The 12,352-nt window shown below is 39.5% G+C and overlaps 1 protein-coding gene across 3 annotated transcripts in view; it reads left to right on the top strand.

Moving 5' to 3' along the window:
• ZFYVE26 (zinc finger FYVE-type containing 26) overlaps positions 1-12,352 on the top strand; it is a gene marked incomplete at its 5' end in the record, with an annotated part of 45,307 nt that overhangs the window by 437 nt on the left and 32,518 nt on the right. For 2 of the 3 annotated variants that reach the window (XM_084287556.1, XM_084287557.1), the window contains 6 exons: positions 4,550-4,664; positions 5,626-5,756; positions 6,663-6,827; positions 8,029-8,117; positions 8,392-8,552; positions 11,645-11,827. In XM_084287556.1, coding sequence (XP_084143682.1) covers positions 4,565-4,664; positions 5,626-5,756; positions 6,663-6,827; positions 8,029-8,117; positions 8,392-8,552; positions 11,645-11,827 — 829 coding nt within the window. Of the gene's footprint in view, positions 1-1,189; positions 1,269-2,094; positions 2,185-4,114; positions 4,665-5,625; positions 5,757-6,662; positions 6,828-8,028; positions 8,118-8,391; positions 8,553-11,644; positions 11,828-12,352 lie in introns of those variants that run through there. The other variant, XM_084287558.1, reaches the window with a different exon arrangement.

Below are 12,352 nucleotides of genomic sequence, written 5' to 3' on the forward strand. Positions count from 1 at the left end.
TGACTTTGTCGGATTTTACTAAAGGATAGGAAGGAACATCTGAAATTATACTCCTCTGATGCTGGGCTTCAGTTGATTTAGAAATGAACCACCAAGATCAGCACTGTAATTGTTGAAAATGCCCTCATGTTTCCAGTTCTTGAAAGACCTCCTGATCTCTAAGAACTCAAACTAAAAAAATCAGAGTATGCTATTAATTTCTTACTCTGCTTACCCGGGATTTTGAAACAGCATTTTGTTTTGCTTGTGCGTGATTATTTTTGATTTCTGCCCTTCAGTAGTTGCATCTGAAGGGTGGCTTTCCAGCGCTCCAGGGAACACTGGCATTCAAGGGAAGGTTAAAGCTCAGTGCTGCTCCCCCTCTCCAAGTAGATGATCGCATCTCACATGAAGATTTGTGCAACACTGGTAAAGATTCTAGGACTTAGGGCAGTCTAGAGGATGATCATGTGAGACATAAACATATTTGTTTCTTTTTGTCCTTCGTAGTTGGACTAACGCATCTAAAGGCATTAGTTAGCACTGCTGAGATTTTTAAAGGCCGATGAACTGTCTTCTGCTTTTTCTTAGTTCCTTTCACAATACTGAATGTGTTCCTGGACAGTTTAGGTTTTGGAATGTGTGTGTAAGAATGGGAGCACGTGAAAAGCATAGGGAAATTATAAGTGTGATTTTGTTGTTGTTGTTGTTTGATTGATGGATTAGTACAATAGGTTAATTTTAATTTGGACAAAAGAGCTACACTTGTGTTACTGTGACATAAGTTTGTTTCAATTTGGGGGATAGAACTAGACAGAACAGGAAATAGAGTTTGGCAAGCAGTCAGATTGCAGAGAAATCTGCTGAAGTGCTGAAAGAGGTCTCTACAGACTGAACTTTAGACCACAGATAAATTTCAGTGTTTTGAAGGAAAGACCTGTGGCAATAGTTGTTCGTATTTCACAGATCCAAAAGCATTTATTTGCAGAGCAGAAATCATTAAGTTAATGTATAAGTAGTACAAATATTATGTTTTCTCTGTTCTTACCTTGTATGACTTTTCTTCAAAGATTTAGTCATCCGTATTTTTTTTTTTTTACCATGCACAAAGAAATATATAAATCCAAATAAGCTCTGACAGTGTTTTCCAGGATCTAAGAGATGGGCAGAACGTTGTGTAATCCGATATGTATGCTTATGGCTTTTGTAGATGTGGACAGAATTGCAGTCCCTGGAGAACGGCATGGCTTTGGCTTCTTGTGTTGGAAAAATGGCTTGCAAGGAATCAGGTACAAAAGTTGGCTGTAGCTGATTTCCAAGTGTGAAATATTTGCTTAGTTTTCCTGATGTTCACGGAACTAAGTTCTCAGGGTAGCTGGAGATGTCCATCATTTTAACAAACTTGTCAAGAAACAACTGTTAATCTTTGAAAGTTGCTTTCTCTTGTGCATGCTGGAGAAAAAGTAGGGATTTCTTTTATTTTTATTTTTTTTAGGTAATAGAAGTAGCCTCTTTAGCATTGAGCATTTCTGTAATTGGAAAGCACGAGTTTATCAACTTCTGCATTTTTGTAGCACCTTTCTTACTATAATAATGAAGTAGTTCAGGCATCAGACAATTCTTTATAAGCTTTAGAGGCCGAAGGAGTATAACTTGTGCTTGCTCTATTGCTGTTTTCAGAATGACTGGTGTGACCTGCCTCACTAGTAAAAGAGAGAGTCTTTTTTCTTAGATTACTTTTAAAATTGGTATACTGGGTCCTATAATCTTTTTTTTTTTTTTTTTTAATTCATTCATCTTTGTCACTACTTAGACTTGCACTTTTTCTTCTCTATTTTAGTGAAAGCTGTCTTTAATTGATGGGATTGTAATTCCTGCAGAAGTGTCATTTTTCTCTGTTTCCAAAGTTATGTTTGTCTCTGATTTCTGTGGAATCCACTGTTGCAGCAGCAGATTATAGATGTGCAGTAGTCTTCAAATGAGAATTAGATACCTTCAGAGAGAGATTTGTCTGCCTCAAAAAGTTGATGCAATAGCTAAGATTCAGCTATGGTAACACAGATACATAAATGTTATACTGGTTAACATCTTCCCCATTCTTTTATGTTGTTTCAGAAAACTGTTCCAGTTACTCTTCGGAGAGAAACTGAATTTTTATTGTTCTTGGAAGAATTGCAGAAAGATGTCTCTGAGGAAGTCCTAAAGGTTAGCTGCTTAGCGTGCCCTTCTTCTCACTAGATATGCAGAATGCCAAACTGTCAGTTTGGGGAATCAAAGGTGATGCTTTCAGCGGCCTTCTTTCCATGAGATATGAATGTGTTATTAATCTTTTAGGCTACTGAAAGAGACTGTAATTCAACTCCCTGTTTTAACTTAATCCAGTGTATCTGAAAATGATTTCTCTGGTTAGAGAGGAAGCTGTTGACAGGCAAGGAACAAGCTTTTCTTCTTGGTCTTCCTAACACACTTCAGTACTGATGCCAGCTACTTGTCACAGTCTGACATCTGTAGATGTCAGTAATCACAAAGCCCACTGTGAGCCAAAAGAAACCGTAGTCAGCAAGTGCCTTTGAAATGTATGTCTATTTGCTTTTTTCCTTCTCGTAAAATATTAGTTTCCATCACCTCTGCACCTTCCCACCCTCTCCCTGGAAGGTTTTGAGTGCTGTACTGTTTTTAGTGATATTGTTTGCTGATTGGTACGACTGAGATCCAGAAGCCATTTTTCCATTATTGTTACTTACAGACTGCTCTACTTGAGAAACACATTGAAACATGCGAAAATAGATTAATATCAAAAGCAAGTGTAGGGCAGAAAATCAGGAAAGTTTCTAACTGTGGAGCTGTCTTAATATGATGTTGGTTGCAACCTGATGTGGTGTCTGAAGTGGCCTCGGATGTCACGTCCAGTTACACAGGTTCTAACTCGTCGAAGAGTTTTTCTAAGAGGAAAATTAAAACTTACTTTCAGAGGCTATTTGGAGCTCCTTAATATGAATAAGGAAGAGGCAGTCAATATTTCTGTAAGGATGCAGAATTAACACTTACAGGATGAAAGCAAGCAAGCAAGGTAAACTTGACTGTTGATTAAAACAAATCTGTTTAAAGTCTACTGATGACTGATGAATTTGGTGCATGTTACCGTCTAGAGTCCAGATCAGATTAGATGAAAGATTGCACCACTATCTGCAGAGTTGCAGAGAAATACGAGATTCATCAACCTCATCTCTTCATCACAATGTCTTTCAGAGACATGACAGTAGGTAGAGTTACATTTTAATCCAGCAAATAAAGAAAAGGAGATTGTGGTCCAATTGGAAGTTGTCTTCCAATCCTCTCATTTCTATACACGCCAACCACCTCTCCTCTCCATGTTCCCTGAGATGCCTCTTCCAGGTGAGGGTAGCACACACAGTTACAGAAATGACAAAAGTGCTGCTTAATTGCTCTTCAGCTGTTGCTAACTAGAAAGTATAATGGTTGAGTTGTCCCTTGCCTTACTAACCCTCCTTGGGAGTGCTAATTGTTCCTGCTTGTTTGTCTTCCACTGCCTAGTTCTAGAACTGTAGGATTGCTTCTATTAGCAAGAAAAATTAGTGTTGCATAAGAGAGAAGGCAGCAAGATGGTTCAAAATGGCCAACAGATTCAGAAGCCAAGTTTGAAAAATTAGTGATAATGAGGACAGTGCAGTAGGTAGGTAGATTATATGAATCAAGGAAAGCAGGATTAAAAAAAAAAAAAAAAGGCCTGGATAGTAAATCATCATGTTCTTACTGACCTAGGAAGATACAGACACATTAGTATATTGTTAAGAGATAGAATAGGGTAGTGCATCAGCCATCCCATAGGAGCTGCTTGTGTGAACTAAGGAATGGGCGTCAACTTACTTATGAGCACCTGGCCAGTGTAGTGTAGTTGTATGTTATAGGATTGCTTACATTATGTTGTGTATTCTGGCATATCCAGTCTTCTATGGGGTATACTGGACAAGGTAGACCATATTTAATGGTTTTCCTAGGTAATTTGATGTTTCCAGATTGATTTAACTTCTGGCTTTCATGTTTCTTCTATTTGTAGAAAATAATAATATCACTTATGAAGTCTGAAAGGTATATTCCTTTCTTTTCCTGCCAGGAGCTGTTTGAAGCATTTGAATGCACCCTGAACAAGCACACTGCTGACAGGAAAAGGAGAGATGTCTGTTCTCACAGATTCAGTTTGGATGTTGTTTCAGCTCTCCGGAAGCTTTTGTTACGGGCTCCACAGAGGGCACAAGCCCTGCTGGAGTTCTTCCAGGAGGAACAAGGGACACGCAGCTCCTCACTCCAACAATATTCTTCTCTACAAAACATCTTTGTTGAATTTCTTCGCGACTCCTTGAAATCTCTGCAGAGGCTTCAGTGCAGTTCTGAGATTTCAGAAGTAGATCAAAGAGAACTAGTAGATACTATTTATTCTGCTCTCAGTATGGTGACTTTTGAGATGGAGCATCAGAGTGATGAAGTACGACACCTGTTCAGGGAGCTCTTGGATGTGTGCTGGGCTGAGGGAAGCCCGCTGAGGGAGGAGAAGCTCTTAAGCTGTATGCTGAGGAAACAAAGCCATGGCCTGTTAAACCTATATAGCAGTGTTCTCATAGAAAGGACAAGAGAAAAATTCCTGGTGTCAAAATCAACAGGAAAAGGTTTGTTTTACCGTTTTTTGTTTGTTTTCATTTCTTGTGTAACAGACCTGGTTAGGCATTAGACAGGTAAGTTGTCAAGGAATTGGGCACTTCTCTTGATAAAAGGTACCTTAACAAGCCATAGAGTCTTGCAAAAGGTGATGCTAAAATGACTAAAAGCAAGGGTCTGGCATAGGAAAACCAGGGTGCTTATGTTTCTGTGGTCTTTGCTGCCTTTTTGTATGAATGTTTCCTTTATCACCCCTTATTGTACTCTATTAATTGCTCAGTGTTTTTCCTGCTGAAGGTCTTGCTTGTAACTGGAAACTGACTTTCCACTTGCATGTAAAATTCTTATTGGTTCAGCTCCAGCTCAGAGTCATCAGTATTGGAGGATGTTTTTCTTCAGGCCAATTAATTTCCTTTCACTCGCAGGGATTGCTGAAGGGAAGTTCAGGCTGGCGTGGTGTGGCAGCCTGCCATTTCTGGTGGTAATCACAGTTAGGGTTTCCTCATGGGGTAGAGAAATGGAGATGTGAACGCATTTGCTCTTACTGAGAATAGCTGAATTTGTACTTTGTACAGATCTGAGAAGTTGCTGTGCTGGATGAGTCCTTGCTGCCCTGTAAAGCAGCACAGTGTCTCTGCATAGAAATGAGAATTCATGCAACAACCAGATAACATGAGGATGAGGGGAGAAAGAAATGCAGTGTGAACTGAGCTAATGCAAACAACCCATGCACTGAACAGGCTTCCACGAGGTTAACAACTGTCAGGTTTCCTATCTGTCCTATTTCTTTTCTATCACATTTATTTGCTTGAATTTGTCATTATCCAGTAACAGTATCTGGGAGTCTGAACTGTTAATATATAACAACTCGTTAGTATTCAAGGAAATGCTGAGGATTTTTCAGTTTAAATTAACAACCTTCTTTCCAAGGTACCCCTCTGCATTGTAAGGTAATCTGATAATGTTTTTTAGGTTCATCAGAGCAGCTGGATACAGAGCGAACCATGATGAACTTGTTCTCGGATCCCAAAGAGGTTGCTTCCTGGAAGATTGCATATTTTTACTGTTTGAGCAGCAGCAAGCACTTCCTGGAACAGATTCTGGTATGGCCATAAAACCATTAAGGGGGAATCCCAGTGGCAGCTGAAGTCTGTCCTTGTATTGACCATATCTTGGTGATGCACAGAGGTGTGTTTATTTAGATAGTACTTAGGAGGATCAATGAGTTTTAGGAACAAGAAGATAACTGGTGATAACTCCGCTAGTTCTAGCTGTATGATGAACTTAAAGAATTTGATGTGATTTTTGGAAAGCTTATCTGCATGACAACTGAAGATGAGATCTTTAGGACTTGAGAAGTGCTGTGTTCTACTTGCACTTTTGGTGAATGTGCCTGATGATTTACCCTGTGGCCTTGAACGTGTTACTTTGCATTTTGGTTGCATTTTTTAATGCTTGTAGCTGGGGCAGTGATATTCAGGAGTTGGCAAGGTGAAACTTAGTAGTGTAAAGAGCATGAAGTTCTGGCAGAAGATATTCTGGTATGATTTAAGTTATTTGAATGTATCTACCTAATGTATCTATCTAATTATTTTGAATGTATCTACATGGAAAAAATAGAATCCCGGTAGGTGGTCACTGTTTTAATGTGACTTTAATTTTTTTAGGTTAAACGTAGTTCCATTTCTAGACAACCTGCTCAGTCAAGTTTCTTATATAATGCCCTTGGCATAGACACGTTCCACAGAAAGATCCTAATGGTAACATAGTGAAGGATTGTGAGTTGGTTCTATAGTTTACATTTGAAATTACGTTTTTATTTTTTCATTTTTACTGAAGAGTATTGTGGTGGCTTGTAAAAATACAAGTTTAGGAAAGTTCCAGATACAGTGCTTCACCATTTTAGTGAAACTAATGTTGAAATGTCTCCTCACTTACATAACCTGCCAAGCAAGCATTACGAATCTCTGCATTTTGAAAAGATAAATGTTTCTTGTTTTGTTTTCTAGGTGACAGCGTTAACTTTACTGAAAAGAGAAGACTTCTCAGGCCTGAGCAGCTTATTGCGGAGAGAATTCAACCCCCTTAGCCGCCTCTTGGTGTTGCTAGGATGGACTCACTGTCAAAGCTTGGAATCAGCAAAAGCATTGCTATGGACTCTTCACAAAACCCAGGTAGCCAGCAGAAAGCAAGTGGCAATGGCCTGATCTGAATCCAGTAAATACAATTTGTTTGCTTAGGTTGTTAGTTCCTGACTTTTTTTTTTTATTTTTCTGGTTTGCAAGAAGAAAAAGCCACAACCTCAAATTGTGAGAACCTGAATATTTTGGTTTAAACAACAGTTTTTCTTTAAACAAAGATATAAAACAGGGAGTTTCCAGTGAGCATTTTAATCTTTCTCAGAAGGGAACTTAAACTAATATGTTAGTTTGGCATAGATAATGGCATTGAACACTTGCCTTTCTTCTTACTCCTCAGCCATGATGGGAGTATGATTTTGCAGGTGATTGTGAAAGTTCATCTTATGTGAGCTGTTCAGCCCTTTGCTGCTCACATAAGAGAGAAAATGTCAGTAACAGTCTTTGACTAATTTTAAAAAGAGCCAGGGGGTGTTTGATCAATGTCATTTTGCTCAGTGGATAGTGATTAATTCTAGTCACAATTAACATGTTAAGTAACTGGGGAGCTTGGAAACTTCCCAGAGTCATTCTCAAAGTAAGGTGATCAATCACAGGAGCTATGAGTGAAGGATGCACTTTATTTGGGAGTCTTCTTTCTCTTCAGAGAAGACTGTTGGTTCTAACTCTGGGCACATAGTTGTAGCTCAGGTGATGTCTGCCTACAGGCAAGTGGCTTGAGTGACAGATGTGGTGAGACAGGGAGCCCTGTGCTGCTGGGTCCTTGGGGCAGATCTAGTCTAGTATTGCCTTAAGCAAGTTACCATGGAATGTCTGTTCAGCAGCCTCTGCAAAGTGGAAGTCTTGGATCTAGTTTTAATAGGCAGGCATCGTAGTAGAAGAATGCCTGGAAAGGAGAAGTGTCTGCTACCCAGTACATCATCGGTTCTGCAGTTAGTTCTAGAGGTTAAAGTCTGTTTTAAAAATCATGAGTTTTATTTTTGAAAGCTAATCTTGAAAAGGGATGTAGACACCTTTCCATGATTTGTAGATGGAGTGGAGGCTGATTTTGATGCTCCTTCATAATGGATCTTAGATTTTGCTGCCTTTGTAATAAAACTGGGAATTTTCTGCACCTGAAAATTATCCCTGAGATTAAGGAGTCGTGTGAACACCACATCTGTCACAAAGGCTTGGTACTTCTGTTTGACAAGAGGATTGGTTGTAAAGGGATTCTTTTGGTTGTCTTTCCATTTAGGATCTGTGCAATGATTCAGTACTAAAAGATTTCTGCGATGGGCTCTGGTCTCAAGTGGAAGTTCTTGAATGGTGCATACAGCAAAACAGGTAAAACAAAAGAACTTTCTTCCAAACGATCTTGCAAAAGCTGCCTATTAGTCAATTTATGAATGCAAATAGAAACTGTACTCTGTGATTTTTGGCAAATAATCTCATGACAGCTTATTGCAAGCTTTTAAGTGTGTTGTGGGCATTACTTACACTATTTGTTTTACTTTAAATGCTGTAGTTTTGTTAAATCTGAATTAGAGGGGGGATATACCTCGAATCACGGCTGAAAGATCTAAATCTGTGTGCCACCTCTTTGTTTGTTCTCTTGCAGTATTACTATCCCGAGGAAGGTTCTTTTGCAACACTTGCACAGTCTAGATTGCCACACTGCAGTGTACTCTCTTCATCACCTCACTAATCTTCTTACACTGAATGAAGAGGATGTTATTGAGCTGCTTCAGAAAGTTCCTGCTAGAGACCAACAGTTGCAGGGTAAATGCGGAGGATAACGAGAACACAGGAAAACCCCTGAGCAGCACATACTTGATGTATCAGTATTTCTGCCAGGAAGAGTCTGTTCTTTTGACCTACTTGTGTGAATAGGGAAGATACTGTTTATTAGTTCTTTTGTGGAAGAAAACTAGAGAGCATGTGGAAATTACTTTAGAATTCTTTTGGAGACTAAATTGTCTCCAAAGGAGTTGTGAGATCTCTTTTGATCTTGCAAGGATAGAGCTCTGAAAGAGTCTTTTCAAGTCTCTATCAAGACTTCACACATGCTCAGAATGCATTCATACTTCCTACCAGTTTGTTTTAGAAAAGGTATTTAATGGTCTTCCTCTTGTTGCTTTAGACTGAGTTAATTCTAAAACTATCTTCTGTGTTGTTCGCTGTCACTTACATATTGTATAACTGGATCCCTTAGCTGGATCAGTAAGTGTATTTTGGATTTCAGCTATCTGTGCACTTCAATGTAAAACCAACAAGCATAACCAAATGAAACTGGCAGTATCTTATACTGTAACATCTTCACTTTGAAAGTATACAAAATGGTGTTTTTTTTTTTCCCATTTTAATATTAAATCGTAGCAAATCTACTTTAATGTTAAAATTCGTAAGGCTTAACTACAGTCTGTCTTTACATCACTCTTTTCTTGTTTCTCCCATTTCCCATGTCCCATTTTGGTTCCTAAAATTATTTGAGATTACCAAGCACGTTAGTTCACTTAGAAGTGGCTGTTCTTGTACGCTTGTTTGATTGCAGATTATTCTTTTCTGTCAAAAAGCTTTCAACAACAGGAAGAGGCAGACCTGTCAGATCTTCTGGGGGCTGCATGACTAGCAAATAAGCTACAGTGTGGTTTCTCTTCTTTTTTTCAGATCACTTTAATTTACGGAACTGGTGAACAGAGGACAAATTCTTCCTCTCTTTTCAGTAAAATTCAGATAGTTCTATAAACAGTTTAATAGAATTTCCTTTAAAATTATGTAATTTGAATTTTAAAGGGACGATTGAAATCTTGAAGTTTAGATTTTTCTGACTTGATAGTGCTAACACTTTTCTCTCCTCACCCCTCTCTCTTTCCCTTCTTCCTCTTTTAACACACATCTGTTAGCTGCAGTAGTGAAACTGAAGCAGTGAAACCATTTCACAGCTGTATGCAGGCACCCTTCAGATCATAGAATCACAGAATGGTTTGGGTTGGAAGGGACCTTAAAGACCACCCAGTTCCAACCCTGCTGCCATGGGCAGGGACACCTCCCACCAAACTGTCTTGCCCAAAGCCTCATCGAGCCTGGCCTTGAACATCTCCAGGGATGGGGCATCCACAGCTTCTCTGGTAACCTGTTCCAGTGCCTCAGCACTTAGTGAAGGATTTCCTCCTAACATCTAATCTAAATCTGCCCTCCTTTAGTTTAAAGACATCACTTCATGTCTTATCACTACACTCCCTGACAGAGACCCTCTGTTCTCCAGATTAGTGCATAAGACTAGTTTGTGTGTGATCAGTCTCAGTAACAAAAGAAATTTCTACGTGAGTTACGGAATTCAAGAATACGATGTTAGTATTTCTGGGATAGGAAAGGCAAGTGCTTACAGTTGCAGGCTATTTTTTCAGTATTGTTGCGAGGAAAAGGGCTGATTTAGATGCAGATACTGACTTGGATGGAGTGCATCTGTGTGTTTCCATGTGGCAGGCAAAAATGTATTAAATTTGCATTTGATTACCAGTGTGTCTTAACAGTATGTCCAACTAGCATCTTGCTTTTCATAGACCTGTGTCTATCAGACCTGTGGCTTTGCCTGCCTGAAGTCCTCTTTAGGACGGTGATGTTGAGAGGTTTTCAGGTGCTCCAGAACAGTGGAGATCTGCTGGTGCATTGTCGCATTGCTCTGTCTGGGTTGGTTCTGAGAAGGACTCATACTTGGGTGTTTTCTGAGTTCTGCCTGCTGTCTGTATGATGGTTTCCACCACTGCTGCTATTTAGAATTGCAGTGCTAGGGAATAATGGGTTTTAAACTGCTTGAGCGCTCAGGGCTTTGTCTCGGCTGTTCAGTAGTTTTCAGAAGAGCTCAGGCTGATGCTTTCATTTGAGACCATGCTTAAGCCTTGTGGAGGGCAGTACTGAAACATTTTTTAGGTAATGCTGTCCAGTCTTAGCATTTGAATTGGGACATTACCAGTACATCAAACCAGTCTCTAGTTAAAATGCTTTGTGAATGCTTCCTCTGCATTGACAGTAGGCAGAAGTGCAATTTATCCCCCATATAAGAATGGAGGATAGTGGATTCTAGCCCTAATGTAATGCGTGGTAGTTTGATTCATCTAAAGCCAGCAGAACAGAAAATATGACTTTATATTATGTTCCCGTGTGAAGGGCATGACGATGTGACTTGTACATTGTTTACAGCTTTGGTGGTCTGCTGTAATTAGAAGGGACCGTGCCTCTGGCATGTGACAATGACACAGTACACTCATTTTCTCCAAAAAATAAAAAGGGGAAGGGAGCGGGTGTAGTACTTCTCTAAGATGCACATCATAACTGTGCAAAGACAACTATGGGACTGTGCTTTTTTGTTGAATCAATGGCAGGTTATGTGAGGTAAATATGGCCAGACATTGTGGATAGAATCAAAATGCAATATCTGTTTATTAGTACAGATTTGAGAAGTGGTGGCACTCTGATCTCGCCACAGTCATAGCCAGTCTCACTGTCTCTCTGCGTATCTATTGCGTGATAGAACACAAAGCTCTTACATGTTGGAACCAGACAGGATTCCTTCTGTGTTGTAAAGGCAGCAGTGCAGCTTAACCACTTACTCCTAATGAGACTTATGAACAGATTTTCATCATTCTGTGCTGTAGCTAAGTCCTGCAACACAAACTTGCAGATTTTTATTTTTTAATGTTGATAAATAACTGTGAGGTAGAGAAAAGCTGGGAGGGAAGTGGCACTGGGGAATAAAGTCCAGAGAAGTGTTGCTGTGTGGGAACTTGCGGGGAGAAAAAACAAACAAACATTTTTTTTCCTCTTGTTTTCTTAACCTCCTATGCCCTCACCAACCTTATTTTCTTCCACAGCGGCACCACTCCCTAACACCCTAAGTCAGCAACGCAACCTGGCGCTCTTTCGAGCGTTTTGCGCCATGAAGTATGCGATCTATGCTCTCTGTGTGAATTCACATAAGCATTCCCAGTGCAAAGATTGCATACACAGCCTTCTTGGTGATAGCCCTGAAGACACAACTTCTGCAGAACCAGCAGGTGATTGGCTTGCTTTCTCAGATTCAGTAGCTTGCACTTTTCCATTTGCTGAGTTTTGAATCATCACTTAAGAGTACAGCTTATCTTTCTATTTGGTGGGCTGTGGCTGCTTTGCAAACAAGTGTAATGGCATTTCTGTGAGGTGCTGTTATCTCTAGTAATGATAGATATGGATAGAACACGGATCTGCGTTCTGAAACATTTGAAGTAATTGGATTAAAACATAATGCAAAAAGAAAATTGTATTAGATACAGGATGTTTCTGGGGGGGATAATTCTGTAAGAGCTTGTGATTTCCCAGAAAATCAGTTTCCCAAAACCTGTGTGTTGTTTTTGTGTACAGCTAAAATGGGTGTAATCTGAGTTTGAATGTTGTTGGACATGGTGGTGATTGGTGCAGTTGAGAGTGAGGAGGCACACTATCTTTTTAAAAAATATAAAATGTTGAACATATATGTACTTGATGTGTGGAGGAATGATGGGCTTTGAGCTATTGGGCAGTTGCATCTTCAAGAATTTCCTTAG

This window comes from Netta rufina (genome assembly GCF_964035555.1).
Source record: "Netta rufina genome assembly, chromosome: 5".
NCBI classification, from domain to species: Eukaryota; Metazoa; Chordata; class Aves; order Anseriformes; family Anatidae; genus Netta; species Netta rufina.